Consider the following 13410-nt stretch of genomic DNA (forward strand, 5'->3'; position numbering starts at 1 on the left):
GAGAGATGGGCCGAACACACAATTTTTACTCAGAAAAACTTAGAAAAAGAAAAAAAAAATGAAATGAAAAACCAGCTAAGAAAACAAGGTCAAATTGGCGCCCTTCTTGGAAGGGTGGCAGCCTTTTTTCCTGGAATGTTAACTTGTTTTTTATTCTACACACCCTATTCCCCTTCTTCTTTTTGTAAGACATAGGAGGAAAATGCCATTAAAAATCCTCTTTTTACCTTGGGATTTCCTCTATTTTATTAGAACAGGCTATAATACTTGGAGAAAATGGAAAGCAGCAGTGTTTTGAGGCCATGGCAGGGTGGCTGCCTCTATGAACTGGTGCAGTAAATAACAGTGTGGAGAGGAGGTGAAAGAATTTGGAAAATAAAATATGTTTTCTTCCAGAGCACTGGCGTTGGGAACATTCATCAACTGGTGGATTTAGTTAGAAATACTAAAGAGGTGCTATTCAGCAGAATTATTTTTAAATTCAGTATATTTTTGGCTTTTCTCTGTGGTCTTTTGAAAGTGATATTGAATAATCTTATTTTCAGTGTTTATTCCTCTTGGTTAATCTTAAGGGAAAGTGGCAAGGAGTGGTCTCTTAATTTTTTTGTTTTTGCTTTCAATTCTTAGGTCTGTGGTTTACCAGCAGAGTTCAAAAGAATCTGCCACTTTGCAGCCATTTTTCACGTTGCAGTTGGATATCCAGTCAGACAAGATACGCACAGTCCAGGATGCACTGGAGAGCTTGGTGGCAAGAGAATCTGTCCAAGGTTATACCACAAAAACCAAACAAGAGGTATGTTCACACTTGATTTTGAACCTTTCTACTGAGGTGCTCTGGTTTGGTGGAAAGAACACAGAATTAGGAATGAGGGGAAATGGGTTTGAATTATGCCTCTTAAATCAGTTGCTTAACCATTTTGTACTGAAAGTTTTTATGCTTTTACAATGAAATGGTTGAAACGTGATCCCAAGGGCCTCTTTTAGCTCTAAATCATATTACACAAGGTAGTGATCTCCTTTTGGATTGTTTATCTTGAGCTACATTTAATTTTCTGGCAATCTAATGATGGTATCACAACATCAATACTACCTCTGACAGAGGCCAAATAGCTTATTTATGTTCATGATACCGTAGGGTACAACTATCATTAGATTAGTTCGGATGTCAGAGAGATTCCAGACACATCTGTTTTGCATTTGATTGTAGATCTTCCAGGTCATTGTAAATATAATGTAGTCATTGTTCTGATGCTTGTTACTCTTTGATTTGATCTGGGAAAGGTAAGATCCTTGAGTCTTTCAGTCTTCATGAATTTAAGAGTATCACATTATAGCTTGGTGGAGTCCTTGTCAACTCAGTTGGGCGAGACGGATAGCATTCTGCCCTGTGAGAGCTTATTAGTTCCTGGCTGTCCAGATGTGCCAGCTTATGGCTATTTTGTACTCTGCAGCAGAGAGTGTCTTCTCTGTTATATATCTTAGGTTGTGGCAGTGAATTCATAAAAATGCACTGGGGAGATGAATGCAGGCTGATAATTATGGACAGTCCATAGCATTCCTGCAAAGCGATATTTGAATAATGGGCAGTGGATGGCAGCTACAAGGTAAAATAAGGTGCCCCAACTTAAAAGACCTGTCATCACATTGCATGACTGGGATGGATCTGTCCTTGGCTTATCTCGTGTGCTCTGAGTCAAAAAGAGCAAAGTAGGACATAGGGACCTTTAGCACCTTGGGGGTGTCCTGCTGTAGACTGGTCCACCCAGGCTCTGGGGGGATCTGTAGAAGTTAGCCTAATCTTCTACCGTATTTGCAGACTTGCATCTCATGGGTGATTTTGTTTAAAAAATAGAAGCAGTAGGAGCCAGAGGCAGAAACTTGGTAGTTGACTTCAGTGAATGAGCTAAGAAGAGTCTGGCGGTGGACCTCGTGGAAGAGAGAGAGGGAAAAAGTGGTATTTGTGTTGGGGAGGTTGGTTGGGTGGTTCAGTTGTGCATTGGCTGTGGGTGACTGTCGGCTTGGCTCACTTCTGTGGCAGCTGCAACTCCAGAGATGGCTCCCTGGCCCTGGCTGCCGGTGCACTCTGCTTATGCTGTTTCTTGAGCCAGCTATGGGAGTCTTTGGCCACCCATGCTGTTGGGGAGGTGGTCAGCCTTTCCATGGGCTGCCTAGGGAAGACCCTTTTGTGATGTGTCTGTTTTTCTCTTTTGCTTCTGCTGCAATTACAGTTTGACTTTGCTGGGGTGGGCTGGTAGGGGTGGCGGTGTGGGGGCAGGGATTGAGGCGCAGGCAGTTGTCAGCCTGTTGTTAGACAGTAGTGAAGAAAGAATGGTTTATCCTAAATAGCAGGTTTGGATGAAGGCTTCCAGAAAGAAGGCGGGCCAGGTGTGGTGGCTCACGCCCATAGTCCCAGCACTTTGGGAGGCTGAGGCAGGAGGATTGCCTGAGCCCAACAGTTGGAGGCTGCAGTGAGCTATGATCGCGCCACTGCACTCCAGCCTGTGCAATAGTGAAACCGTTTCTCTAAAACATAAGAAGAAATAAAAATAAAGGAAAGCTGGCATTTTGGTGGACTCCGGAAGATAAAAAGGATGCTGCCAGCTGTTCTGGGTGCGCGGTTGTTGTGGTGTGTTACCAGATGAGGCCAGGACCACTTTCAACAGCAGATGTTTCAGGAAGGTTGGGGACAGCCTGTATGGAAGTGTCTATAAGGAGCAAATTACATATTTTCTTGAATGTGTTTTTAAGTTTTTAAAATGCCGCCTTTAACTTTGTTATGTTTTAGATCGGAAGTGTTTTTCTGTGGGAGCATGTGAAGGTTTTGGGGATAGGATTATATGAAATATTTGCTATATAGAAAATGTCTGCCTTTGTTGAGTGATTAGAAATTAAGCCTCAGTTGGCTGGGCGAGGTGGCTCACGCCTGTAATCCCAGCACTTTGGGAGGCCAAGGTGGGTGGATCATGAGGTCAGGAGATCGAGACCATCCTGGCTAACACGGTGAAATCCCGTCTCTACTAAACATACAAAAAGTTAGCCGGGCATGGTGGCAGGCACCTGTAATCCCAGCTACTCAGGAGGCTGAGGCAGAAGAATGGCGTGAACCAGGGAGGCGGAGCTTGCAGTGAGCCGAGATAGCACCACTGCAGTCCGGCCTGGGCGACAGAGCGAGACTCCGTCCCCCAAAAAAAAAAATTCTCCAGTGGTTCATGCCTGTAATCCCAGCATTTTCGGAGGCTGAGGCAGGCGGATCACAAAGTCAAGAGATCGAGACCATCCTGGCCAACATGTTGAAACCCCATCTCTACTAAAAATACAAAAATTAACTGGGCATGGTGGTGTGCACATGTAGTCCCAGCCTCTCAGGAGGCTGAATCACTTGAACCCGGGAGGTGGAGGTTGCAGTGAGCTGAGATCACACCACTGCACTCCAGCCTCGATGACAGAGCGAGACTGTCTCAAAAAAAAAAAAAAAGTATTATCCAAATGAATACGGGAAGCATCAAAGACTTTATAAGTACAGAGAATGATAAAGGGATTAAGTGTTATTTGTAAAGATGCATCTTAGTAACAAAAAACCCGGCTTTATTTAAAAGCAGCATTCATTAGACCTGTGAAAGTACTTCAGGAACAGATTAAATTGATAAAACTAATGATTAGAATAAATAGCTTTAAAGGTTATTTAAAACATCTAATTGGCCTGGAATCCCAGCACTGTGGGAGACTGAGGCGAGCAGGTTGCTTAAGTCTAGGAGTTCAAGACCAGCTGGGCTCATGGCTGTAGTCCCAGCTACTTGGGAGGCTGAGGTGGGAGAATCACCTGAGCCCAGGAAGTCAAGGCTGCAGTGAGTCCTCATCATGCCACTGCACTCCAGCATGGGCAACCAGAGTGAGATCCTGTCTTAAAAAAACAAACAAACAAAAAAACCCATCTAATCATACTGGTATCAGTTTTATCAATACTATCAGAGTTATTTTAAAATGGGTCAATACTAGGCCTAGCGTGGTGGCTCACGCCTGTAATCTCAGCACTTTGGGAGGCTGAGGCAGGTGGATCACCTGAGGTCAGGAGTTCAAGACCAGCCTGGCCAACATGGTGAAACCCCTTCTTTACTAAAAATACAAAATTAGCCAGATGTGGTGGTGGGAGCCTGTAATCCCAGCTACTCAGGAGGCTGAGGCAGGAGAATCGCTTGAACCCAGGAGACGGATGTTGCATTGAGCGCAGATCGTACCACTGTACTCCAGCCTGGGTGACAGAGTGAGAACTCCCTCCCCCCAAAAAAGGCGGGGGAGTCAGTACATAAATAAGGTGGCACTAAGTTCGCTTTTTAATTTTTATGCTAATTTGTCAGTAATGCCACAGAGTAAAGTTCTTAACTTTGAGTTTACGACTGGGCTTCAGGGACCCAAGAGGCTCTCTGCAGTTGTGCTTATAGGAATGTATGCATTTTTCTTCTTCTTTTTTCTTTTTTTCTGAGACAAGGTCTCGCTGTGTTGCCCAGGCTGGGGTACAGTGGCGCGAACTTAGCTCACTGCAACCTCTACCTCCTGGGTTCAAGCGATTCTCTTGCCTCTGCCACCCAAGTAGCTGGGGTTACAGGCGCCCACCACCACGCCTGGCTTATTTTGTATTTTTAGTAGAGACGGGATTTCACCATGTTGGCCAGGCTGGTCTCAAACTCTTGACCTCAGGTGATCCGCCTGTCTCAGCCTCCCAAAGTGCTGGGATTAATGGGCATGAGCCACTGCACCTGGGTATGTGCATTTTCTTAAGAGGAGCATTGGTAGATCTCAGAGCTTCTGTGGGGCAGGAAAAGCCATGAAGTCCTGCCACAGGACTCTTGGGCCTCACCTCTCAGAGGACGTCTTTGAGCAGAAGGTGGATGTGGTGTCAGCTGTTGCAAGTAAGACAGGGACGGTGTGTCCTGGTGTGCTTTGTGTCTTAGGTTGAGATAAGTCGAAGAGTGACTCTGGAAAAACTCCCTCCTGTCCTCGTGCTGCACCTGAAACGATTCGTTTATGAGAAGACTGGTGGGTGCCAGAAGCTTATCAAAAATATTGAATATCCTGTGGACTTGGAAATTAGTAAAGGTAATGCATACATAAGGTCGGGAGTGTTCGTGGTGACGCACTCCTGCACATCAGAAGCTCAACCCTGTAGCATTTCTTTATGATGTCAAGAGTGAGGACATTATCTTGCTGGACTTGGACTTGTTTTAAGTTTCTTGACTTGTAATAGACCTTAATACTAAAATTCTCATGAAAATGGCCTGTTGAAAATAGAGGCAAAAATAATTAAACTCTATAATCTTACTAGATTAGAAAAATAGCAGCTTTTGTCTATCAAAAAGAACATCACTTTTCTGCGAATATTTCAGGGATGAATGGTGCAGTTTGCCTTCCACCGAGTGTTAACAGCTGTGTTGACTAGCCCAGTTAAGTGGTTTTTAGTGAAGTAAGAATGATTTCTCATAGGCAGTGAGAGTCCCTTCTAATGTCTAGTTGTGGTGGCGCACAAGTAAGACATGTGGCACTTACCAGCCTCAAGTCTCTGTCAGGTCACGGGCTCAGCACTTTTTGAAAGCAATTTTAAAGAGCCCCAGGTTAAAGGCATCTTGCTAAAAGCACAGCTTCAAGAAGACTTTTCTTGAAAGCTTTAGAATTTGTGAAAACGTATAGTACAACACTGAGGCTTGATTGGGACTGTGATTAGCTAGAGAGGATTCTCAGAATATCGAGGTGTTTGGGAAGCAGAAAAGAGGACACTGGGCCTCACTCCTGGGTCTTGTAGAGGAACAAACCGGAACCGAGAGTCCTCTTCTCTCCGTCCCCTGGCACAGCAACCCCACCTCACGCCTCCTTCCATATAGATGACCCAGGAACTGTGGGCATGGCTGGCTTCTAGCCGGCTCCCTGTCTACCCTAGGGGCGCCTTATACCTTCCCTTGAAGACTCAGACACTGTCTCTCCCAGGCCTGCACACAAGAGCTGTGCTTTCTGCTGACGGGCTTGGCTGCTGTGCCGGGTTTAGTGTCCGTTGCTCCTCTCACACTTCTAGCTGCTTTATCACTCATCAGCAGATTGCTTTTTAATCCCATTTGAGGACCAGCAAGAGGAAGAAAGATGCCAGTGAGAATCATGTAACAGATCCTCCTCCCCATTTTATTCTATCCATCGGGAAACCTAGAATGCCGGCTAAGTCAAAGAAGGCATCCTCGGCCTCTGCTCCTGCATCTTCACTCGCCTCCAGATCAGCTGTCTGAGCTGACTTGGATGTTTTTCTACAGTGATTTTATTTTTATATCTTTTCTTGCTTGCTGTATTTTTATATCAGCTGCCACCTCCAATACATTATCAAAATATGACATAAATGGGGGCTGGGCGCAGTGGCTCACACCTGTAATCCCAGCACTTTGGGAGGCCAAGGCAGGCAGATCACCTGAGGTCAGGAGTTCGAGACCAGCCTGACCAACGTGGTGAAACCCCAACTCTTCTAAAAACACAAAAATTAGCCTAGCATGGTGGTGGGTGCCTGTAATCCTAGCTACTTGGGAGGCTGAGGCAGGAGAATCGCTTGAACCCGGGAAGCAGAGGTTGCTGAGATCATGCCACTGCACTCCAGCCTGGGCAACAAAGCAAGACTCCATCTCAAAAAAATAAATAAATAACATAAATGGGGGACAAGAGGACCTCACTTAGGTCATTGGGTAAGTGGCTGCCTCGAAAGCACACCTTCGACGGACTCTTGAGTCGATGTAAGTGGTACTTCTGCACACAGTAAGAGCGGGGAGCTCCCGCCTCGTAGCAGCTGGTAGACTGGTTCCTATTTGGAGAAATCATGTTACTGTTCTGTAACTGAAGTTTTGTTTTGTTTTTTTTTGTTTGTTTGTTTTTTCTTCGAGACAGAGTCTTGCTCTGTCACCCAGGCTGGAGTGCAGTGGCGTGATCTCGGCTCGCTGCAACCTCCGCCTCCCGGGTTCAAGTGATTCTCCTGCCTCAGCCTCCCGAGTAGCTGAGACTACAGCCGTGTGCCACCACGCCCGGGTAACTTTTTGTATTTTTAATAGAGACGTGGTTTCACTGTATTAGCCAGGATGGTCTCGATCTCCTGACCTCGTGATCGCCCGTCTCAGCCTCCCAAAGTGCTGGGATTACAGGCGTGAGCCACCGTGCCTGGCCTGTAATTGAAGTTTTATGATCTGACGCATATGTAAAATATTTTAATTCTTGTCTTGGATTTTTCACAGCTGTTTTTGTTTTTAAGTCAGCAGCTTGTTTCTTTTCCATTTTGTGGAGCACCTGTTTTTAAGGGGCTTCCCACAGGAGCACCACAGCCTCGGCCGTTGCTCCTGTTTCTTTAGTGAGCTGGCTGCACATTTTGTGTCCTATTACGTCACATGGCTCATTTTCTTCATGAGTCAGTTTTTGTGCAACTAAAGGGATAGAGTGTTGTTTTGTTCCTGGTCTGACAGGCAGTTTACTTGCTGGGGAGAATGTTGTTAGCCATTTTTTGCTGCTGTTACCCTGAGCCTTTCTAAAAGTGCTTCAAGCCATTGATATTTTGTTTTCCAGAACTGCTTTCTCCAGGGGTTAAAAATAAGAATTTTAAATGCCACAGAACCTATCGGCTCTTTGCAGGTGAGTAAATTTGTACGACATTACTTCTTCATTAAAACACTGGTGAAGGGGTTTACAGCTGGGCACAGATTTGCTGCAACTTAGCATAGCGACCAGATGCTCTACTTAGGAATCCCTGTGGCCTTGTGAGTCGGGGAGTCACGTGAGAGTTTTACCTGAAACTCTGCGTAGATGACGGATTATCATCTTGGCCCTGAGGACAGACAACAGAAGACCTTGCTCAAAGGGAACATTTCTGTCTTTGAGTCAGAGGAGGGAGTTTCAGGCTCCGAGGCTGGCTGTTTGAGAATGTGACCTTTCCCGGCTGTGCTTGTGGCACCTGTGGGTGACAGTGCTGTGGAGTTTCCACGACACCTGGTCACCCAGCCAGGTTGGGTGAGCGCGCCCCCAGCCAGTGATCCCTGCGTCCTCCCCCACAGGTATTGTTAGGGCTGCTTGAGAGGGTGGGCCCGATTACACAAGCTCCTCGGCTGCCAGGCCGCCAGTCAGTCATGAGAAATCTCCCAACAGGGTGAATGGCACCCCCTGTTCCCTCATGGGTGGGCCTTGAGACCTCTTCTGTCTCCTGGCTTAGGCTCCGTGCAGTATCATTTTTTCTTCCACATCATCTTCCCTTTCCGTTCTGCCTTCGCTTTTATCCTTCTTTCTCTTTTATAGCGTCATCTTTTATGCCTCTGAGTCTTTACCTGTTTGGATTGTTGCTGTTTGCCGCACTTTCGTTTGCTTCCCAGGCTGTTTTTACTACATGTTTCTAGCTTCTGTGTCTTCCCTCCTCTGGTGTGGCCTTTGGTGAACCTGTTTGTATCGTAACATAACACTGCCATTTATTGACCTTCACACATGTATTGAACCTTTTGCCAAGATATTGTTTCATTTCCTTACGTGTGTCCTAGGAGATGGGAGGTGGGATCCCTATTTTATAAAAGAATGAACCAGAACTCAAGGAAGAAAACTCACCACTCTGGCCTGCAGTGGCAGAGCAGGGCTTCAAGCTCCTGTCCACCTCAGCTCACGCCCGATGTTTTAGGAAGTTTGGCGAGTGGGTGAGGGCCCAGGGGTGGGGGCCCAGGGGTGGGGACCCAGGGGTGAGGGCCCAGGGGTGGGGGCCCAGGGGTGAGGGCCTAGCGGTGGGGGCCCAGGGGTGGGGGCCCAGGGGTGAGGGCCTAGCGGTGGGGGCCCAGGGGTGGGGACCCAGGGATGAGGGCCTAGCGGTGGGGGCCCAGGGATGGGGGCCCAGGGGTGAGGGCCTAGCGGTGGGGGCCCAGGGATGGGGGCCCAGGGGTGAGGGCCTAGCAGTGGGGGCCCAGGGATGGGGGCCCAGGGGTGAGGGCCTAGCGGTGGGGGCCCAGGGATGGGGGCCCAGGGATGGGGGCCCAGGGGTGAGGGCCTAGCGGTGGGGGCCCAGGGATGGGGGCCCAGGGGTGAGGGCCTAGCGGTGGGGGCCCAGGGGTGAGGGCCCAGGGGTGAGGGCCCAGGGGTGGGGACCCAGGGGTGAGGGCCCAGGGGTGGGGACCCAGGGGTGAGGGCCCAGGGGTGGGGACCCAGGGGTGAGGGCCCAGGGGTGAGGGCCCAGTGGGTGAGGCCCAGAGCCACACTGCAAGGTGCCAGGCTTCCCTCTCTTCCTCTCACTATTCGTTGTTCCTTTTGACTCTCTTCTTTTCTCCCCCCCGATCACAATTCCTCCTCAACTTGCTGGGCCTCAGATGGGACAGCCATGGGCACCACGCGCTTGTGGGTGTCTCCAGCCCTGTCCGCCCCCTGCCTGGAATGGAAGGTCTGAGTCCTCAGACTCTGCAGTCAGCCAGTATCCTGCCTGGCTCCTTGGAGTGTGGCACCCAGGTCCCAGTGGGTGGCCAGCAGTTTCTCTGCCTTCTCCCTGCACCTCTTCCCCTGGAGGCTCTTGGTGGGGACATCACTGGGCAGGGGCAGGGGCTAGGGATTGCTCGTCTCCTGGTCAGGGCCCCAGTGTGAGCACACACACCCCTCCCCGACTCTGCAGCCTGCCTCGCCCTGGGACCTGGGCCTGGGTTGCTCTCCCCTGCCCTCCTGAATCCTCATCCCCTAACCCATTATTTTTTTGAGATAGAGTTTTGCTCTGTCGCCCAGGCTGGAGTGCAGTGGCACAATCTCCATTCACTGCAACCTCTGCCTCCCAGGTTCAAGTGATTCTTGTGCCTCAGCCTCCCGAGTAGCTGGGATTACAGCTGTGCACCACCACATCCAGCTAATTTTTGTATTTTGAATAGAGACGAAGTTTCGTCCTTTTGGCCAGGCTGGAAGCCTATTCTGATTTTGGAAATGAGGTCACTGGACTGGTTAGAATTACCTGTAGAATGAGCAAAGGAACACTTTTTAAGAACTGCTGTGATTATGGGGCCTGGGAGAAGCAATCTCGCGCACAAGCTTTTCAGGCGGTTCTCAGCGCTCCTGTCAGGGGGGCTTGCAGGTGTGAGTGACACACGGCTCAGCCCAGGGTAGTTAACTGGGCTGCTGCTTATGAAACTAGAATGGTGACATGCAGTCCCCCTTGAAATTTTAGAATGGAGATGTCTTGTGGGAAAGACAAGTTAGTAAAACCCCCAGGCCCTGCAAATTCTACTGATGGTCGCTTTGAAGCAAAACTCTTAGCCCAGTCAGTTAGGTCTGTGAGGTGAAGATCTAGGACAGAAGTCTCAAAGTGAACTTGGGATCCAGGGGACATGCTGCTGTCATGGGTGCTTCCTGCCCTTTCACAGGATGGCTGTGAATTGTGCAGTACGGGATGAAGCTATGCCCTTGGATTGGCTGTGTCCCTGGCTCTCTGAAGTACGGGCCCCACAGTCTTGCTGTCCCTATGCTGTTCAGTCTCCTCCAGGGTCCCTGCACAGAGGATTTCTTTGTGCAGAGCCCAGGAGTCTGACTGGTGGCCTCAGTCATAAGCACTGTCCTCTAGCCAGCCAAGGTCCCTGGCCCAGAGAGGACTGAGGCCTCCTGCTGTCATTTAGCCCCTCCACGTGACAACTGCGACTAGAACCTGGTGATGTTTGGTCTTGTTTTAGTGCTGAAATTCCCTACCAGCCAAGTCTGGCACCTCTCCTGGTTCCTGTTCTTTTGTGCCACTGCCGGTGGACGCAGCTTAGCAGGCTGCCCTGTCATTCCCCCCGGAATGCTGCCGGACAGCCGCCTTTCCGAGGCTGGTGTCTGCTGCTGGCCAGGCAGACCTGTGCCCCTCTGCTCCATGGAAGTGGAGGATGTGTTCTGTGGCTGTCTTAGTGTTTTCATGACATCTTCTACAGATTTTTTTTTTTTAGGCCTTTGACTAAGGCTTCTTGGTTATAGGATTTTTTTTTTTAAGTAAATAACTGTGTGTGTGTGTGTGTGTGTGTGTTTTGTTCTGTTAAAACATAGAAAAATGGGTAATTTTTTTTAAAGGCAAACATGTGACTACCAGCACCATCTCCGCAGTGCCCCACCACAGCTCCACGCTCAAGCGACCGTGGTTAGCAGTCCCAGGGTCCCTCCTGCCATGTGGGCCGGCAGCGGGAGATTGTGTCCCGTGTCTTTAGGATAGATGGGCCACAGAAGGCCTAAGGACCTTGTTTTCTTGTTTAATATACCATAAGCATATTCCCGCATCACCATTCTTAATCTATTCCACGAAAAAATAAATTGTGTTATTTTAATATAATTTACTCATCAGTCATTTCTTCTAGTGGCCATTAAGGTTTTCCATTTTTTCACTGTTAGAAATGACATCATAATCTCTGTCCAAGATTCAGATAATCTCTTCAGGACAGTCTAGAAGTAGAGTCAGCCACATCCAAGGGCATGAGCCAGGTCTGTAGGCCTGTACAGCTGATGGCTGTGTAGGAGTGTCTTTGTGAGGCATGGGACATTTTAAATATGTGGTTAGTATGCGTACATGCACACGTGTACCTATCTGACTTACCCTTACCTTGCAGTTATAGAAAAGTTTTTATTATGGATTGCCTGCGTGTTTGAGTTGAAATAGCATTGGTTTGTGTGATGACATGTCTCTGTCCCACCTGCTTTGGAGAGGGTTTTACACATGGGATGCATCCCTGGAGGGAGGTCGGCGGAGACCTGTAATGATTCGTGTGCAGTGCTGTTCTCACTCTGCTGCCTGCCGGGCTCTCTTCCAGTGGTCTACCATCACGGCAACAGTGCGACGGGCGGCCATTACACTACAGACGTCTTCCAGATCGGTCTGAATGGCTGGCTGCGCATCGATGACCAGACAGTCAAGGTGATCAACCAGTACCAGGTGGTGAAACCAACTGCTGAACGCACAGCCTACCTCCTGTATTACCGCCGAGTGGACCTGCTGTAAACCCTGTGTGCGCTGTGTGTGCGCCCAGTGCCCGCTTCATAGGACACCACCTCACACTCACTTCCCGCCTCTCTTTAGTGGCTCTTTAGAGAGAAACTCTTTCTCCCTTTGCAAAAATGGGCTAGAATGAAAAGGAGATGCCTTGGGGTTCGTGCACAACATAGCTTCTGTTGACTCTAACTTCCAAATCAAAATCATTTGGTTGAAACAGACTGTTGCTTGATTTTAGAAAATACACAAAAACCCATATTTCTGAAGTAATGCTGATTCCTGAGATAAGAAAGTGGATTTGATCCCCAGTCTCATTGCTTAGTAGAATAAATCCTGCACCAGCAACAACACTTGTAAATTTGTGAAAATGAATTTTATCTTTCCTTAAAAAAGAAATTTTTTAATCCATCACACTTTTCTTCCCTACCCTTTAGTTTTTGATAAATGATAAAAATGAGCCAGTTATCAAAGAAGAACTAGTTCTTACTTCAAAAGAAAAATAAACATAAAAAATAAGTTGCTGGTTCCTAACAGGAAAAATTTTAATAATTGTACTGAGAGAAACTGCTTACGTACACATTGCAGATCAAATATTTGGAGTTAAAATGTTAGTCTACATAGATGGGTGATTGTAACTTTATTGCCATTAAAAGATTTCAAATTGCATTCATGCTTCTGTGTACACATAATGAAAAATGGGCAAATAATGAAGATCTCTCCTTCAGTCTGCTCTGTTTAATTCTGCTGTCTGCTCTTCTCTAATGCTGCGTCCTTAATTGTACACAGTTTAGTGATATCTAGGAGTATAAAGTTGTCGCCCATCAATAAAAATCACAAAGTTGGTTTAAAGGTGTGTGCATGTTTCTTTGAATGCAAATGCCTTTTTGGGTAACTGAAATTCATGGGGGCATGAGTTTGCCTCCAGAATTAAAATCTGCCCTTCTATCAGCTCAACGTGTTTGTGGAAGCTGAACCACCACTCAGGTTATGCTTGTTTAGTATTTTCAAATGGATTAGTGATTTGGGTAAACGAAATGTTTGACTCTTCGATTGGCAGAAAGGAGGAGGTTTTCTCCCCTTCCCCTCCTCATCCCTTGTTTCTATAGCCCAGCATTTTCAGTATCACCAAAATAGTTGCTGTAGATCAAGGCTAAACGCTCTTCAATTGAGTGCCACTGGGGCGGCTGAGCGGTGCCTCTAGACGCCACCCTCAGTAGTGGGAAGGAAGCCTTCTGAGACGGAAGACATGGAGAGAGGGATGTCACATGCAAGGGTGCCTGTGCCCCGGCTTCTGGCCCTGTGTGGATGATTGATTGTGGTGTCCTGAGATCTACAGAGAAGGGGTTTTAACGTGGTCTGAGCCTTTCTCTCAAGTTCTTGCTCTTACCATCTGGTGTTTCTGATTGTAGCCTGGTGCCATCTGGGGTTCAGAGCTTACTAAACTTACT

General features: G+C 47.8%; 1 protein-coding gene across 2 annotated transcripts in view; it reads left to right on the forward strand.

Moving 5' to 3' along the window:
* The window catches only part of USP10 (ubiquitin specific peptidase 10), an 80891-nt gene extending 68080 nt beyond the window's left edge, over positions 1–12811 (forward strand). For both annotated transcript variants that reach the window (XM_031002658.3, XM_055366691.2), the window contains exons 11-14: positions 628–793; positions 4950–5094; positions 7576–7641; positions 11784–12811. In XM_031002658.3, the coding sequence (XP_030858518.2) occupies positions 628–793; positions 4950–5094; positions 7576–7641; positions 11784–11971 (565 nt within the window). In that variant the 3' untranslated portion in view covers positions 11972–12811. The remainder of the gene's footprint in view (positions 1–627; positions 794–4949; positions 5095–7575; positions 7642–11783) is intronic.
* Positions 12812–13410: the final 599 nt, after the last annotated feature.

This window comes from Gorilla gorilla, chromosome 18 (assembly GCF_029281585.2).
Source record: "Gorilla gorilla gorilla isolate KB3781 chromosome 18, NHGRI_mGorGor1-v2.1_pri, whole genome shotgun sequence".
In the NCBI taxonomy this organism is placed as follows: Eukaryota; Metazoa; Chordata; class Mammalia; order Primates; family Hominidae; genus Gorilla; species Gorilla gorilla.